This window comes from Syngnathus floridae, chromosome 1 (assembly GCF_059516105.1).
Source record: "Syngnathus floridae isolate MCC-2025c chromosome 1, RoL_Sflo_1.0, whole genome shotgun sequence".
NCBI classification, from domain to species: Eukaryota; Metazoa; Chordata; class Actinopteri; order Syngnathiformes; family Syngnathidae; genus Syngnathus; species Syngnathus floridae.
Window position 1 is genome coordinate 24,111,007 of NC_142413.1, and position 18,752 is coordinate 24,129,758.

Genomic DNA, 18,752 nt, shown 5'->3' on the forward strand with positions numbered 1-18,752 from the left:
TTGTATCCGAGATCTCGTTCTTTCGGTCACGACCCATAGCTCGTGACCATAGGTGAGGGTAGGAGCGTATATCGACCGGTAAATTGAGAGCTTTGCCTTTTGGCTCAGCTCTCTCTTCACCACAACGGACCGGTACAGGGTCCGCATTACTGCCGACGCTGCACCGATCCGCCTGTCGATCTCACGCTCCATCCTCCCCTCACTCGTGAACAAGACTCCAAGATACTTGAACTCCTCCACTTGGGGCAGGATCTCATCCCCGATCCGGAGAGGGCATTCCACCCTTTTCCGATCAAGGTCCATGGACTCGGATTTGGAGGTGCTGACCCTCATCCCGACCGCTTCACACTCGGCTGCGAACCGTTCCAGCGAGAGCTGGGGATCACGGCCTGAAGAAGCCAACAGCACCACGTCATCTGCAAAAAGCAGAGACGCGATGCTGAGGTCCCCAAACCGGACCCCCTCAACGCCTCGGCTGCGCCTAGAAATTCTGTCCATAAAAATTATGAACAGAATCGGTGACAAAGGGCAGCCTTGGCGGAGTCCAACCCTCACTGGGAACGAATCCGACTTACTGCCGGAAATGCGGACCAGACTCTGGCATCGGTGATACAAGGACCGAACCGCCCTTATCAGTTGGCTCGGCACCCCGTACTCCCGAAGCACCCTCCACAGAACCTCCCGAGGGACACGGTCGAACGCCTTCTCCAAGTCCACAAAACACATGTGGACTGGTTGGGCGAACTCCCATGCACCCTCGAGGATCCTGCCGAGGGTGGAGACCTGGTCCACTGTTCCACGGCCAGGACGAAAGCCACACTGCTCCTCCTGAATCCGAGGTTCGACCTCCCGACGGACCCTCCTCTCCAGCACCCCTGAATAGACCTTACCAGTGAGGCTGAGGAGTGTGATTCCCCTGTAATTAGAACACACCCTCCGGTCCCCCTTCTTAAAGAGGGGAACCACCACCCCAGTCTGCCAATCCAGAGGCACTGTCCCCGATGTCCACACAACGTTGTAGAGGCGTGTCAGCCATGACAGCCCCACAACATCCAGAGCCTTTAAGAACTCCGGGCGGATCTCATCTACCCCCGGGGCCTTGCCACCGAGGAGTTTTTTAACTACCTCAGTGACTTCGACCCCAGAGATTGGAGAATCCGCCTCAGAGTCTCCAGGCCCTGCTTCCTCAATGGAAGGCGTGTAGGTGGAATTGAGGAGGTCTTCGAAGTATTCTCCCCACCGACTCACGACGTCCGGAGTCGAGGTCAGCAGCACGCCATCCCCACTGTAAACAGTGTTGACGTTGCACTGCCTCCCCCTCCTGAGACGCTGGATGGTGGACCAGAATTTCCTCGAAGCCGTACGAAAGTCATTCTTCATGGCCTCACCAAACTCCTCCCACGCCCGGGTTTTTGCCTCAGGCACCGCCGAAGCCGCGTTCCGCTTGGCCATCCGGTACCTGTCAGCTGCCTCCGGAGTCCCACAGGCCAAAACGGCCCGATAGGACTCCTTCTTCAGCTTGACGGCATCCCTTACCGCCGGTGTCCACCAGCGGGTTCGGGGCTTGCCGTCACGACAGGCACCAACAACCTTACGGCCACAGCTCCGGTCGGCCGCCTCAACAATGGAGGCGCAGAACATGGTCCACTCAGACTCAATGTCCCCCGCCTCCCCCGGGACGTGGGAAAAGCTCTGCCGGAGGTGGGAGTTGAAGCTCTTCCTGACAGGAGATTCTGCCAGATGTTCCCAGCAGACCCTCACAGAGGGTTTGGGTCTGCCAGGTCGGACCGACATCTTCCCCCACCATCGGAGCCAACCCACCACCAGGTGGTGATCAGTTGACAGCTCCGCCCCTCTCTTCACCCGAGTGTCCAAAACATGCGGTCGCAAATCCGACGACACGACTACAAAGTCGATAATCGAACTGCGGCCTAGGGTGTCCTGGTGCCAAGTGCACACATGGACACCCTTATGCTTGAACATGGTGTTCATTATTGAAAATCCGTGTCGAGCACAGAAGTCCAACAATAGAACATGGCTCGGGTTCAGATCGGGGGGGCCCTTCCTCCCAATCACGCCCTTCCAGGTCTCACTGTCATTGCCCACGTGAGCATTGAAGTCACTCAGTAGAACGATGGAGTCCCCAGAAGGAGCGCTCTCCAGCACTTCCTCCAGGGACCCCAAAAAGGGTGGGTACTCTGAGCTGCCGTTTGGTGCATAGACACAAACAACAGTCAGGACCAGTCCCCCCACCCGAAGGCGGAGGGAGGCTACCCTCTCGTTCACCGGGGTGAACCCCAATGTGCAGGCGCCCAGCCGGGGGGCAATAAGTATACCCACACCTGCTCGACGCCTCTCACCGTGGGCAACTCCAGAGTGGAAGAGAGTCCAGCCCCTCTCGAGAGGGCTTGTACCGGAACCCAAACTGTGCGTGGAGGCTAGTCCGACTATATCTAGTCGGAATTTTTCTGCCTCGCACACCAGCTCGGGCTCCTTTCCAGCCAGAGAGGTGACATTCCATGTCCCAAGAGCCAGCTTCTGCAGCCGGGGATCAGACCGCCAAGGTCCCTGCCTTTGGCTGCCGCCCAGCTCACATTGCACCCGACCCCTTCGGCCCCTCCCACAGGTGGTGAGCCCATGGGAAGGGGGACCCACGTTTCCATTTCGGGCTATGCCCGGCAGGGCCCCATGGGCGAAGGCCCGGCCACCAAACGCTCGCCTTCGAGCCCCGCCTCCAGGCCTGGCTCCACAGGGAGGCCCCGTTGACCCGCGTCCGGGCGAGGGAAAACAAAGTCAAAGTCAAAGTCTCCTTTATTGTCAATTCCTCCGCATGTCAAGACACACAAAAAGATCGAAATTACGTTTCTCACTATCCCAGGGTGACAAGACAGAGTTCACAACGCACATACAAGTAAACAACACAGGAATAATAAAACAAGAAGATGAACAATAAGAGCGATAGCACGCTAGCCGCTCACGATGCACAGCAGAGTCCGGAAAGATGACAGTCAACCAGGCCACTGTGAACACGAGCACACAGCAGGCACGCACTGTCCGGTTCGTGGATCCTATCAGGCGAACGCAACCCATCTTGTCGTCCCGCAAACGAACGTACGCCAGGAGAATGGAAGGCACGGCTGGGCGAGCTGGGTTGGCCGCAAGCCTGGCCCGACGTCTCCGCGCTGGCCCCTCTTCCGCTGCCTCGCAGACCCGCTGCCGACGCATCCCAACAATGCTCCAGGACGGAGCAGTCCGAGCTCACGACGCAGTCCAACCGGGGGAGGAAGAGCAGGCCAGTCCGGCGTCGCTCCATGACGAAGCAGTCCGAGCGCCCTTAATCTCTCCGCACCAAAGTCCAGAACGCCATAAAACCCACTTCCGCCGATGTTGAGCAGAACATGCCCGCCGCACTAGTAGCACGACGTATCACACGAGACGAACACACACAAAACTGCCGGACAAACACTCAGTAAACACTCACAAAACACCGAACGGGACAGAGAGTGGCCGCTGCGTGTGCACGCGCCGCCATCTTTCGCCTCATGAAACAAAGTCCATTTGTGTTTTTCGTCATAAGGGGCTTGGGTGAGCCGTGCTTTGTCTGACCCCTCACCTAGGACCCGTTTGCCATGGGTGACCCTACCAGGGGCATGAAGCCCCCGACAACATGGCTCCTAGGATCATAGGGGCACGCAAACCCCTCCACCACGATAAGGTGACGACTCACGGAGGGGTGTACCAATGTCAAGGATGATTATGTCACCAGCTTATATCATTATTTTGATTTTGATCTAAATTAGACTAAGCAGTCACATGAATTAACAGAAAAAATGGACAGCCGGACTCGGACTCTGACTCGGACACTGACTCGGACTCGGTAGTCAAGAGGCCGGACTCGGACTTGGTGCAAAAATCCGACCGAGGCCACAGCCCTGGTGTGAAGGTCTTCACCTTCACACTAATAATGATAATAAAGGACAGGAATAACAATAGTGTGAAGGTCTTCACCTTCACACTAATAATAAAGGACAGAAAAAACAATAGTGTGAAGGTGTTCACCTTCACACTAATAAAGGACAGGAATAACAATAGTGTGAAGGTCTTGTTGGATTTTGTCCACAATTTAGGGACTGCGCTATCTGCGCCTCACGGCAAAAGCCATTGCCAATCACCTGTTAATCAATTTACTCACTGTGTGCTCGTTTGATTTTTTCAGATTTAGGAAAATGCTAAGGCACTGAAGCAGAAATTAGACTTACACAGGTTGGTTGGGTTCAATCACCATTCTTGTTCAGAAAGCTCTGTTTTCAGGTAAGTACAATACAGCGCTGGGCCTTTTTGGCGACAATGCTTAAGAGCAGAAAGTCTCCGTTCAGAAAAAAGGCAACGTTCAAGGTTCTTTGGTCAGCTTATATTCAGTTGCACATTGTGGGCCGAGTTTGATGGGTGATGAGTCTTTGGGGGAGGGCAAGTTTGCAGTAGAGTTTGATTACATGGGAGTGGGTGCTGATTCGTTGAGAGCTGGTTCCGTGGGGTTGGGTGCTGATTATGGGCAATTCGATGTGTGTGGGGGCTGTTGTTTTCCATACCATCTTTCAGTCTTGGCGATCACCTTGGCTGTTTTCTTCCTGGCGTTCTCCCTCTGGCACCTCTGCTGGTTTTATCTCCAAGTGACCTTCCTGTAAACATTCTCCTCCGTTCTTGCACATACACTGTCGCACACCAACCATTCATCATTCTTTCAATTTTGTCATTTTGTACGGAATTATGTGAGCTTTTGGCTGTGACATCATCAATCTATTAATGTTCCCTGACTATGCAAAGTTTGTTCTCACCACTCACCATGTTTTTGTTTGTTTGTTCTTTTGATACTCCATGTCTTTGCTTACATCATTATATTCTTAGTTTAATCATGCTTTCAACCATATCTTTTCTTTGTTAGGCAAAATATTTCCCTCTGTGCAAAACGTTCAGTAGTAATCGAAAAGCTGGCGTCTAGCATTAAGCAACATATGACGTTTAATCAAAACACAAGATATAATCAAGTACTGAACATTCTAGACGGCTCTGGCCGTGTCCATGATTTACAAAAAACATCAGGCATGCATTACACAGTTCCTTAAGGGTCATTAAGCTATTTAGGCAATATATCAAAAGACATTTGTTATTTTGCAGTGCACAGAAATACATATTGAATCGTGAAGTTGTCTGTTATTATCTTATATCAAAGAATGTCTAGTTATGTCTTCCTTATTGATTGACTACGTGAATATACTTGTCTGCTTCTATACTTTATCCAAAGAGGTGTGGGTGTACTGTTATTGTAGCTAGGCAGTTTTTTTGTTTTTATTGTTTTTTGACCCTATTCCTTCATTCTTCACCTTCACACTAATAATAAAGGACAGGAATAACAATAGTGTGGAGGTCTTCACCTTCACACTAATAATAATAAAGTGAATGGTGTAGAATAACATATGTGTGAAGGCCATCGCCTTCACACAATAATAGTGAGTGGTGTAGAATAACGTGTGAAGGCCATCGCCTTCACACAATAATTATAAAGTGAGTGGTTTAGAATAACATATGTGTGAAGGCCATCGCCTTCACATAATAACAACTCCAGTCTATACAAATAATATACGATATATTGTGGCTTAGCGATTATAGATAATCATTTCGATTGATATTGGGCGGGACTGGTGGATAAAAACATTTTTTTCCCAAGTATGGATTAGGCCCTTGAATAACCTTTTTTAAATATATACAGTATAGTATATAAAATCAAAAAAATTCTCAAATTTGGGGCTGTGGGTGAGGTGCTTAAATAAAAAAAATTAAAAATCGTCCTTAATTACTACCTACAGCATTTTTCAAGCCTCAATACCAAATGTAAATCACAGAAGGATTGCACTGTGTTGATTTGATCCACAGAGAATGATAAATTTTGTCCATTGTGGTCGATTGTTTAATAGGCTGAGTTTCCCCTAGTTGATGCAGCAAATGAATTTGTCTACTCCCCCCTAGACTGGGTGTGCCCAGTACCTAATGTACATATGCACACGTGTGATGTCTGTGAATTGAAGTCACCCGCTGAGCCACTGAGTGCGCCGTTTCAAATGGAGTTCCCTTCAAGTTGCTCTCCAGCATCCTTGCTCTCAAGTCGGTGGGCAGCTAATGAAATCTGGAAGCAATAGGATGAAAGAGATGAGCTGTTTATAGTCAGCCGTGCACTCCCTTTCTCTTATTGTTGACTGTCCGTCTTAATCTCCTAGACACCCTTTTCTCACCGTGAGGAAATCATGTTATGAGATCCCCTCCTCTGGCTCATTTGTCATCCTGCTTGCCCAGCCCTCCAGAGAGGAGCTGGGAGAAGAAGTGGGAGTGCAAGGGAAGACTATCAACAAGCAAAAGGCTAAATCATCAATATTAATTTCCTGGCCCCCGACCGAGTCTTTGTCATATTTTTGACATCAGATTAATATTCCTCATTAGTTACATTTCTGCTTACAGTTCAGTTGAGTTTAACGGAAAAGTTTGGGTTCGGGTTAAGCTTAATCTGTTTTATGTTTCCATCATCAGGTGTGGAGCTATAGCTGTGTCGGCATGTTCATAAATACATAATGTAGCATGTGGCTAGTGCAATACAATGTAACCTACCCGTGAACTCAACCAAGAGAAGCAATGTGGAGATAGCAGCACATTCTGTAAAGATGAAACTGTCTTTCATCAATTGCAAGTCATATATTTTTTTATGTATAATGATGGTATAAGCCTGCTCTGATTAATAAATAGTGGGCAGCATGTCTACGATCTGGTTATATAGCCATTGGCTGATAAGCCAACACCAAGATTCTGAAAATTGATACGGAATATGATTTCAGTGGTATACAAACATTACTTTTTTGTGTTTCAAGAGTATCTAAAATCCTCTAAAATTACTCTGCTTACGAACCAGAATTAGTATAATTTGGGATTTTTCATGGCAGCGTCTTTTTTTTTGAGTTAATTTTATTGGGTTTTTAGATGACATTTGTCGGTATTTATTGGTTTTAATTAGATAAAGAAATGCTTTATTTTAGTTTAGTTTTTATTAGTTTTAGTATCAGTTTAATTTTTAATATGTGGACTATTTGTCGAGTGCAAGATAAAACGTAAAAAAACATCAGTACGTTTTGTGTAATAACGTAAGATACAATTGTACAATGACTGTGACTTTCCTTCAGACACACAATAGCACAGTAGTTAAATACAGTTCAAATTAACCCCAAAGGTTCATAAACAATATTTACAAAGGCGAAAATAAAGGCCATTTTCATTGCTTGACACAAAAAGAGCTGTTATGATGAAAAAAAAAATCAAAAAATGTTTATTTAATACATAATATGCCTCTTTCCGTGATCAGCAGGGACAGATGCCTCACCACCTTTGACCTTAAACATGATTATAAATGCAAAGACGAGAGTTAGATGGCTGGATAAATTAAAGGCAACACATAAAAACATGGTAAATACAACACCCGCAAGCCCCCCTAATGCCCTGATGTTGCTTTTACAACACTGACAGGGGAAACATAAAAACATTCCCATCGTAGTCAACTGAGCCTTTTGTGCCATCCAATCCTTTTTTAGTGTGACGTACTTGGCTGACAAACTTCAACCGCTGTCGTTTTTCTTTTTGTTTTTGTCGCAAAAGTGCTTTGTATCAACCTGCCTGCTTGCCGGTGCACTGCCTTTCCCGTACCACATAGACACTCAGTCATTGCCCCAGCGCAGTCCCCATAAGTTGCAACAGTAAACGAGTCGGTGTTCACAGTGTGCTGTCAGCGCCTCAGCCACATCTCTTTAATCTCCCCTCTTTGAGCTGCCTTGGTTTTCCTTGCCGCCAAGGCGCATAGGAGGGAGACAGTCGGCTAATTACAATAAACAAATATGCTCAGAGCTGTCTATGTGAGCTTGGCATAGGTTAACAACTGTGCTATAAATGTTAAATGAAGCTTTAAATAGGAAAGATTGGCGCAGTTTCCATAGTGATCTCAGCTGTGTACTTTCTTGCTTGGCAAAGTTTAAATTAATCTTAGACTGGAATCTGTGATGCACACAAAGAGCGATGGTTTGCTACCCCTAGGGCCTGTTTGATGTCTCTGTCATGTTTTCCCTCAATTACTGTAACTTTGGGCTTGTCGAAGCCTCGCCCGGATCTTTGCTGTAACGAAATCTAGTACACTAGCGTTAATGTCATCACGCATTAGACACAACTGCATTCACCCTTTAATGATGACTTCTCTCTCTCTCTCTCTCTCTCTCTCTCTCTCTCTCTCTCTCTCTCTCTCTCTCTCTCTCTCTCTCTCTCTCTCGCTCTCTCTCGCTCTCTCTCTCTCTCTCGTTCTCTCTCTCTCTCTCTCTCTCTCTCTCTCTCTCTCTCTCTCTCTCTCTCTCTCTCTCTCTCTCTCTCTCTCTCGCTCTCTCTCCGGCTCTCTGCAACAGGTGGGACAGTCAAAATGATGCATAGTAGGTGCAGCGTGGAGCTGTATTGATGGACATGTTAACAGACAGCGGTCTCACACTCATTGTGAAGACTTTCCAGGCCGATGTGGCGGAGGACACAGGTGAAATTGTATTACTTGACTTGCACATTATGTACTGTGCTCTGGAAAAAAAAGATAATAGTCCACCTCTGAATTTGTTTTTTGCTACAATGTCCATTTACAGTGAAACGTCAAAGGACCTCTGGGAAGCTGGTCGAAACAACTTTTTTCTCATGAGAATAAATGTAAACATGGTTCCATAGGCAAACTGTGACCTTCATACAACTTTTATAACATAATAATGCAAACTCCTTTAATGGTTTTCGTCCATTTGTTTTCTATTAGAATTGTCAAAAACACTCCCTTTCATTACTCAATAAGATTTAATGATTTCAAAATTACTTTAAGAATAAACGCAAACTGGTTGTGCCACACCAATGCCTTTTTACAATGTTTCCACAGTTCTGAATAGCATCGACCTTGTGAGAATTAATTCAACTTTGCATAACTATCTGAGGTTAAACGCACAACCCAATAGTTGTTAGCAGATCTGCCTCACAGCGAGACTGCAGTTTTGAATTTTGGGCTCTGGCCTTCCTGTCGGTTGGGTGCGGGGGTGGTCGGAGCTAACATGAAATGAGCTTTGTGGTTGGCTGATTTAGCACTGCTTTCAAGGACAAGCTTAAAAACGAGTCATGCGTACCGTTTTGAGCAGGGAAAACATTGATTTTTAGATATCTTGAATGTCGAGATATTTAGATCTAGCTATGATAACAATCATTCAGTCCCACATTTTTTTTTGAGGCGTTAAATCGATATAGCAATATTCAACACCCATATTGCATCTTTTTCCAACATTGTGCAGCCCTAATGACCAGCGATACCAGGTGCACTTTAATTGGTCAACAAAGGGACGTGCATTGCTAACACAATCACATCCACTTCAAATGTCCTTTGCAGGTTTGCAGATTAGATTCCCATTAAACATCATCATCATCGGTTTAAAGTCCACTTTCCAGACTGCCGCTGGGTTGGACTGGATTCTCAATTTGACTTTCTTCCACCGGGGGCGGTCCATGGCCATCTCGTGGTTGAGAGTCCTATATTGAGAAAATTTTTGGAGCAAAACCTTTTACAGCCGGATGCCCTTCCTGACACCAACCCAAAGGGAAATTCCCATTAAACATGAAATATTAAAGATGATGCCATTGTTTTTTTGCATTTTTCATGTCTGAGTGTAACCAAGAACACTTGCATTTCTGAAGACAAAAATGAGTACTATCATTAAAGAAAATAAAAGTTCATAAAAATATATGTATTTTTTTTAAAGCTCTAAGCCTCAGTTGGTGGGCAACGTAGTTCATTTCCGTAGGTGTGATTGTGAATGGTTGTTCTTCTGTGTGTGCCCTGCAATTGGCTGGCGAGCGGTTCAGGATTTGCCCCGCCTGCTGCCCAATCAGCTAGGATAGGCTCCAGCACACCCGCGACCCCCCTGAGGTTAAGCGGTTCACAGTTTAAAATATTAATTAAAGATGAAAAACTGCTCGTGGCTTTGCAACCTGTGATTGATTGGCATGAAGTAGCATGTCAATAGTCAGCTACATGTGATTGAGTCTTGAAGGAGCTTTTAGCCCAGAATTTCATTCATGATGCAAAATGATGTCGACTCGTAGATGAAAGCCACTTATTTTGGAGACAATGCTGGAATAGAGGCAGGAAGGGAAGACAGGTTCTGGGATAAGGACCGCCATGAATCATGCTGCACTTACTCACCGCTTATTATGAACATCCTGTACCGGCTGCATTGATTTCTCCCCACCATTCACACAGCATATATCTTCTAGTGAAGATGGAGCAATAGGTAGCAAACAGCTTCTGTAGTTGGCCTAGCAGCTGGATGAGTGAACGCCCCAGGTGGTTGAGCTGAGGGAACAGCTACATCAGCATTTTGTGAATATAAGGGCCTCGATATATAACAAGGATAAGGCGCACGGGACTTGCAAAGGAAGCAGATAGTGAGTAGAACAGGGCCTAAGTCAGCATGGAGAGGGAGAAGTGATGAAGATGGCATACATGGAGGGGAACTATATTTAAAAAAAAAAAAAAAAAAGGCAGCCTATCAGCTATTTTCATTCGCACTCTTCTCTGGTGATATTGAAGCGATTTACTTCCACCAAGGCAGTTAAGTTTCATCGCTGTAGGGCTTCCTTTGTTTGTCTGTCTTTTACTTTTGGTCAATGATTAATGTAGGTATTCTGTTAGTGTTGCATGGTATATTATGTAATTTATAAATCACTTATTTAATCCTAATTATAGTGCATTAAACCTACGTAAGCCAATGTTTGTCAGGAATTAAAATAATTATATTAAATTGACAGTGCAGAAACCAAAACAGTTATTGTATCTTTGATATTTACACAGATCATTTCATGGTAATGACTATGCTAATTAAATTTAGGTTAAAATGTCTTATCTAATGTATGGGTCTGATGGAATGAATGTTTCACTTTGAGACAATGTGGACATGAGCGCCTTCACTTGCAGTATGTCCGGTATGTGCTGAAAGATGAGCCCAGTCTAATCAGGTCTCATCCAGGTTGGCAGAGGGTTAGGCTGTCTAGCGTGGTCAGGTGCGGCAGGGCTGAAGATCCCGACCGTTCACCGCCGCCTGCCAGCAATCCATGTCTCTCCATATGGTCGGTGTGAGTGGCAGCGCCAGGGTGCATGAGCTGTTTCTCATCCAGCCTCGGTTCCTATTCAAACACAACTTGTCCTACAACAGGATCAGCTCCATATATGAACATCTTGCTGTGTGAGAAAAAACATACTGCATCGTGGTGGCTGTAGTGCTTGTCTTGTTCACACCTGCCAGCTTACATGTAGAAGGAACACGAGATTGTAGCTAGCAAGTGCTTGTGTGGCTTCCGATCCCCATTTGACCTTCAATGTCAAACATGATTTGTCAGCTAACGTCATTGCTGTGTGTGTGTGTGTGTGTGTGTGTGTGTGCGTGCGTGCGTGCGTGCGTGCGTGCGTGCGTGCGTGCGTGTGTGTGTGTGAGTGTGAGTGCGTGTGTTTGTACCTGTCTGACTGGTCTGTAGCACATTCTGAACAGCTGAAGAGCTAATGGTCCAGCTGGAGACAGATGGCCCCTTGATAACACTATACCCCCGAAGCCAATAACGCACATGCTTCAGTCACACACATGCACGCACACACCCACACATTCCAGGCATGCACACACTAGATATGAATTTTTAATCTCATATAAACCCAGTCCAAATAAATTTTGAATATGCATTTAATGTGTGTTGGCAAATTGAAAAGACTGGTTGGTATTGTAGGATTCCCACATCCTGACTGAGTCGTGGTGAATACTACTGCTGTAGTTTATTTGTAACAATTTTACTTGTAGTCAGAATAATTAAACAATAACATGACAAAAATATTTGAAAAGTAATGAAAGAAAATACAGGAGATGCTGACTATTGAATGTATTAATGTGTACATACTGCAACAGACGATGTTTTGCTAAGTCTAATTTGCTCTGAGTAACTAATCTGAAAATGGCCACGAGCTGTTTTACTGTGGGATAACTGGCCTACTGAGGCAAAAGCGTTCATTCAAGTTACAACGGCCTGCAAGACTGACTTTGATGGCCTTTAGCAGATTAGATAGAAAAGGCTGCACATAAACTGAAATTTGATTTAGACAGAATATGTATCAGTGCTGTCGAGAGAAATTCTATGAAATGTGGAGACTAGACTACTAGACATAAACTAATTCAAAACAGAATTTAGGTTGTAAATGTAGGTCAATGCTTTTGATAGCGCAGGGAAGGCCCAGATGCAGCACCACTGTTTTATACAATTTTAGATACTTTAGATAGCAGGCAGAGCGTATTTGCAAGGCTCAAAACAAGCAGTTTGACATCGCAATTTGCGGACTGACAATAACTTTGAAGCACTAATGGAATAAGCGCCAATGGAAGTGATTTTCAGCCACAAACCCGAATAGCAAAAATGAGGGATGAGAAACAGGAGGACCAACAATATTTATATTTTTCTGCGTGCGTGGTCCATTTTTGTTTAATTGTTTAATTTAACTCAGTTAATTAAAAGTAAGTTCTATACTATCCTAATAGTCTCAATAATCCCCTAATTGATTTATTCTTTATTGTCCTAATATTTCTGAGTTTCCTGCAAATTAAAGAAATGTTTGGCATCATTTAACAGAAAATATATCGTAATTGCTGTGATGTTCTTACAAGCTGACAAGTTGCTGATATTGCACTTTTCTGACGATGAGAGGAAGCAAGAGGATGCATATTTCTCAGGGGATTAGCATGGTTTAATGACGTAGCATACACGTATGCTTTTCATGACCAGCGGGCTTGTTGCAACATTTGTGCGGGACGGAAGCCCATGAGACGCGCTCTTGCAAATTTCATTACCTTGCTGCATCACTCTCAGATCATATGCATATTCAAAGATGTGCCCAACAGCAGCACACCCATGGTGAATACTGTTTGTTCAGCGCTCTTCCCCTGAAGCATTTACCATTACATCAATAATGATTTGGCACATCTATTCAAAGATGGGTGACATTACTACTTAACCTCTATGAATGCATTATTTTTTTCTTTTTGATTGGAATTTTAATTTTCCAATAGAAATAAGTGTGGTGTCTCAGCATAGGGATTGCAAACAGAGGCAGGTGTGGATCATTTTACTTCGACAATTTCCAGCATATGGGCCATGTCCCAAGTGAACGTACCTGCCTCCACTGCTGTGATCTAATTATGCAGCGCAAACACATTTATCTGCCTGCTGCCACAAGCATGCGTCTGTGTGTTTTGATTGTTCCTCATCAGTTTTCAACTAGTAAACAATGTCCCAATCAGCTTTGTAAAAAACACCCCAAAAATAAAACTATGAATTTTGTTACTGACATGTTTGTAATTTTGGGTGTCTTTGAGACACTTTATGTATATACACCGTGACACTGAACTGCTCCCTGTGCGCTTAATGACTCCTTTGATTCAGTAACTAACAATGTGTGTTTGCTGTGTCCACCATACACGTAAATACATAAATACATGCTTACACGCCTGGCACTGAATTGATAAATGGATGTAAGAATGCACCGCAAGACCAGCCACAAAAAAAAACACAATAAAAAGCAGTCCACTGACAGACAAAGTCTTCTGAATTTTTGCCATGATTCCAAAATAGTTGCAGTTGTATTGCTTTCATAACATTTCACAAAAATATTCAATTTCACTGACAAAAATATTGCATAAGCCAGCATTGTAATATCGATTGTGGTTTAATTCATACTGTCATGTTTGTTTTAAAATTCTGCACTCTGGTTGTTAATTAATAATAATTGCTTCAAGGCCACAGAAGAAAAAAAAGTTTACTTTTGAGTACTAACTGGTCAAGCAACTTATATATATTTTCTTTTTCCCAGCAGGGGTATGTGAGCAGAGTGGTGACCTGAGTCTAAGCAGACTTGATGCTGCTCTCCCACCCCCACCTCCTCCTGCAGTGGAGTCATCCCAGCGGCTCTGCCCAGCACACCAGAGACCCACGCTCACGTCACCGACGCTCTCCTTTCCTCTCCCCCTTGGCACTGACCCCTCTTTGGGTCTAACAGCAGCTCCATGCCCTCCCTCCCATGAGGTTCCGAGCCTCGTCCCTCATTTTCAACACACCCCGAGTGCCGCCTCGCTTCCTAACCCAGCTGTTAGCTCCTGGGGCCCGATGGGAGATACCCAGAAGAGCAACCGCTTACCTGCTGCCACCTCTCTGTCACTGACAATGATGGAGCCTGACAACGTATCTACCCTGACAGAGGAGTGTCTCCTTCAGCCGGGCCGCACCTGCCTTGGTTGCTTCATTGAGAACTGTGACGCCACCTCCGAGCAGAACTCACCACACGAGCCTAGCACGAGCCCTAATTCAGAAACTGGACTAAGTGTACGGATAGGGGACGTGAACCGGGAGGATTTCTCTGACATCAACAACATCAGCATCCGGTGCCTGAGCCAAGCGGGGGAGGCAGTGAGTCACTACGGAGAACAGCTCCTCTCTGATCAGCTACTTAATTTCCCCCTGCCGAAAGCCTCTGATGAAGGCAAGCCGGTGCAAGGAAACAAAGCTACAAATGACTGTGACGATCCCCAGGACGATGCGACAACCAAGCACTTATATGAAGGACTGTTACTGGACAAAGTCAGTGGGGAGGAGGTACTGTTGGCTAACGCCAGCCAGGACTGGGGTTACTTTGAATCCTTCATCAGCGAGAGTAAGATGGAGTTGCTGGATCTATGTTCTAAGAACGAGCTGTCAGTCAACCTCTTCTCTGAGGAAGATGTTGACAATTTATTTGATGATGAAGATGACGACTCTACGTTAAGCAGTGATGTTTGTTCACTAAAGATTCGCTACGAGTCGTTTCAGGACAACATGAGGGAAAAAACAAATGTGCTCCAGGAGGAGACACAGTTTAATTTTTTCCCTAGTGTTCTGGCCAACTGTGCCAAGAAAGAAGAAGGAGTAGGAGTCTTGAGGAGGAGTGTTGATGAGCTGCAGCCCAAATCCGATGAGCTCGTCCTGCAACCAGAACAGGAGGAAAACCCAGGAGACTGCAGCAGCCAGAGCCCTCTTGATGGCTCCCAAGGCTCACCCATGTCAACTCCTAAAGTGAGCTACGTAATAGACTTTAATTCTACAGAGGAATCGGGAGAATTCAGCGACGACAGCTCCTGCACTGGCTCCTCCTCAGACACCGTGCAGGAGGGCAAATTTAAGAAAGGTCACTCCAAAAGATTCCTCAGTCCCTCAAATCCACTCAATTATGGTTTGCGTTCCAAAAGAAAGGTTCGATACAGTGATGATTACTTATATGACGTTGACTCACTTGAGAGTGAGAAGAATGCAGAGAAAAAAGAGAAACCACCGCCTGGTCAAAAAGAAGAGGAAGACGTAGACTGGTGTCCCAAAAAACGGAGGAAATCGTGTCGTAAAGAGCCGCCCGTGGTCATCAAGTACATCATCATCAATAGGTTTAAAGGGGAGAGACTCATGTCGGTGAAACTGGGCAAATTTAACCCCGCAGATGGTAGCGTGAGCTTAAATGCCGACACAATAAGCAAATACCAAACGCTGGCTCCACTGAAGGATTACTGGCAGGCGAAGCAACGAGAGAGACAGGAGCGGCTCAAGCTGGTCGCCAGAGATAGACAGCAACGTGGTTTTCATCTCAACGGACGCCACCATCGTCCTTTTAATTCCAGTCATCTTAAAAGAAAATACAAGATTGCAAACAGATTAAAGGTTCAGAGGATTCACACTGTAGAGCGATCGGTCATTGTGCACGGTTCTCTGCCCTCTGATCAGGCCCAAGGGGGCGTTACTAAAGAGAAGGGCACCCTTATGTTGGGGGGAATAGCAGCAGCTCCCGACATACCAGTCACATTGGACTTAAACTCCATCTCTGACCCAGTTGTAATCAAGAGTCGCTCGCAGGAGAGGGAGGAGAGAGAGGGGAGGAGGTTGGGAAGGAATAAAATAGTCCGGATAAGAAAATTCAAAAGCGAAGCCAGGCTGAGAAGCCTGAAAATGAAAGCAGCAGAAGGAGAAGATAGGAAGAGCGTGACAAATGAAACGGATGCCCCTACAGCAAACACTGAGGAATTTACTGTTGGGGCAACAGACGCAAGCATTAACTCAACCACAGGCAAACCAGATTTCTCTGACAATGCGATCGCAAGTGACACCGATAAGGTGAAGTTTCCATTTGTTTCATCCTCCTGTCCTGCGAGCAAAGCCTCGCCCTCAGGGGAGGTGGAAACTGGGGTTTCTGTCATCCCAGGGGGCTACCTACAGACCCTGCTAGATGCCACAGACTCCTCTGGAGGGACATCTATCCCATATTTCCCTCAACAGCCCTCTAGGCAACAGTATCCTGTGGGCCTTTCTCTAGAGGAGAAGCAATTTTGCTCTCTTCAACTCGCTCAAAGCTGTGTACTCTCCCCTCCTTCAGAATCGGAGCTCCAACAGTCGCCCCAGAATTGCCCCAGTTTCCCCCAAATGTGGCATCCACAGCTCTGCACCAATCCTAACCAAAACTTTGAACCTGACACCCCTGAGACCCCTATCTTACCCAACAGCTTCCCAGCCGCTGTACCCGTAAGTGAGAGCCTACCCGTTAATAACTACAGCCAAGTGAGCCCCGAGGGCGAGCGGGTACTTTACGAGAAGAATTACCTGACTGAGCCTGGACTCCAGCCTGGGTCAGATCTGCAAGTATGCCAGTCAACCTGTGTAGAGGGCCAGGTGCAATACCAGAGAGGGTCTCTGTGCACTGACAACGGAAGACTCATCAGCTACGACTCGGTAGGTTCCCTATCAGCTTCCTCGAGCAATTACAGTTCACTAAGCCTCAAATCGTGCGAGCGAGAAGGTGAGGAAGAGGGCCGAGACAGTTTTTTAGCTCACTGCAGTCCTAAAATGGTGATTCAGCAGAGTATGGATGCCCTTACGCCACTCAGGGAGTCCTCAGACCTGCTGGACATCTCCAACTTTACCCCTGACAAATTTAGACACTCGTCATTGTCAGAGCTTTCCCCGCCGGAGACGCCTAACCTCTCGCCGCAGGTTGTGGGACATGAGATGAAGATACCAGGGAATGTCGGAAAGTATCAGGATGTGAACGATACGTCCACGGAGCGCAACAGAGACGTCAAGTGGAACTGTGACATTATGCAGCAACAGGAGCACACGGGAAATGCCTACACAGTGGAGGACTGTCAGTTTCCACTGCACAACTTTAATAGCCAGGATGTCTTATGTTTGGATAAAAAAGGGGAACTGGGGGCAACAGAATTTAATGAACAGACTGATAAAATGTCAAGGACCAAAAACATCAAGTCAAAGCGGAAAGGCAACTACAAAGAGGCAGCTGCGGTACAGAGCCCAAAGAAAGTTCGGGCCCCCAGAACCCCCAAGTCAGAAAAGGTAAAGACCCCCAAGCAGAATTCTCGTTCAACCAAAAAGATTAAGGCCATGTTAGAGGGGAAGGCGGCCAAGAACCAGGCAGATGGGTGCGGCGCAGGCCTGACTGACAGCACAAGCGGCGGGGACTGGTCTGGCACTGGCTGGTCAGAGGGCAACAGTCTCGTTGCAGACAACCAGAGAGAGTTTGAGGAGCCCTCCAATATCCTGTCCAACATCGTCTCTGGGATGGCTGAGGTCCAGAGATTCATGATGGCCTCCATTGAGCCGCTGTGGAATCCCATGTCTGAGGCTGATGCACCCTTTGATGCCAATAGCCTCAACCTAAAGACCCTTAAAATCTTGGCAGGCACTGAGTCCGATCTGAAGAAAAAGGGTGCCGCGCTAACAGGGCTTGGGAGAGGCAGGAAGGCAGGGGGGAAAGGAGGGAAGAACCAGGCCAAATTCAACCCCACTCATCCCTTATTCCCTCAACTGGCTCTGGGTTGTGACATGTTTGACAAACCCAACTTTATCAACCCCGGGCCTGCGCACAAAAAGTTGTACCGCCACAAGACCAGTGCAAAGTTTCCTCGCGTTGAAACGCTGAAGGGGAAGCGAGCCGAGAGAGACCCAAATAAGGACATAGCACTGATGAGCTCTTTTGAGAAACTGAGGTAATATTTCGTTATCAGCTGCTGTTGACCCCCCTTTTCTCTTCCCCCCCCCCACGATACCTGAGCCCTCCCTCACAAGCATACCTACACTGACGCTATGCCAGAGCTGCATGAGAACTAAGTTCCCCCTTGATTTCTCTCACTTCCTTTATTCCCCCAAAAGGAAATTAATATCTGCATGAAAAACTTCTTGTACGTTGCAAACTACCTATTGAGTGATTGTGTCGAGCTTGATTGAGATTTAAAAACGACCATGGCTGCATTTTCCTCGCTTTTGTTGTTTCTGCTTTGTTTGTTCTTCTTATAGTTGTTGGGTTTTGTTTATGTTTTTGTTTTGTTTTTTTCTTATTTTTGTCTGGGGAAAAAAAAGAGAATAACCCTTGAAAAATTGTTGGGTAAGCTTTTTGAGGAGCTTTCTTTTTGTATTTTCTCAGCAACAACATGCTCCCCTGAAGTATGTATTTATACCCTTTCCCTCTGAAGATGTAGCTGTATACATAAATGCATTGAGTGACATCTACGCAACCCTCCTCCTCATTTGTTTTTGTATGC

The 18,752-nt window shown here is 46.2% G+C and overlaps 1 protein-coding gene across 2 annotated transcripts in view; it reads left to right on the forward strand.

Moving 5' to 3' along the window:
• The window catches only part of nexmifb (neurite extension and migration factor b), a 99,409-nt gene that overhangs the window by 77,977 nt on the left and 2,680 nt on the right, over positions 1–18,752 (forward strand). The window contains exon 3 of one of the 2 annotated variants that reach the window (XM_088389761.1): positions 13,997–18,200. In XM_088389761.1, the coding sequence (XP_088245887.1) occupies positions 13,997–18,200 (4,204 nt within the window). Of the gene's footprint in view, positions 1–13,996; positions 18,721–18,752 lie in introns of those variants that run through there. The other variant, XM_088389771.1, reaches the window with a different exon arrangement.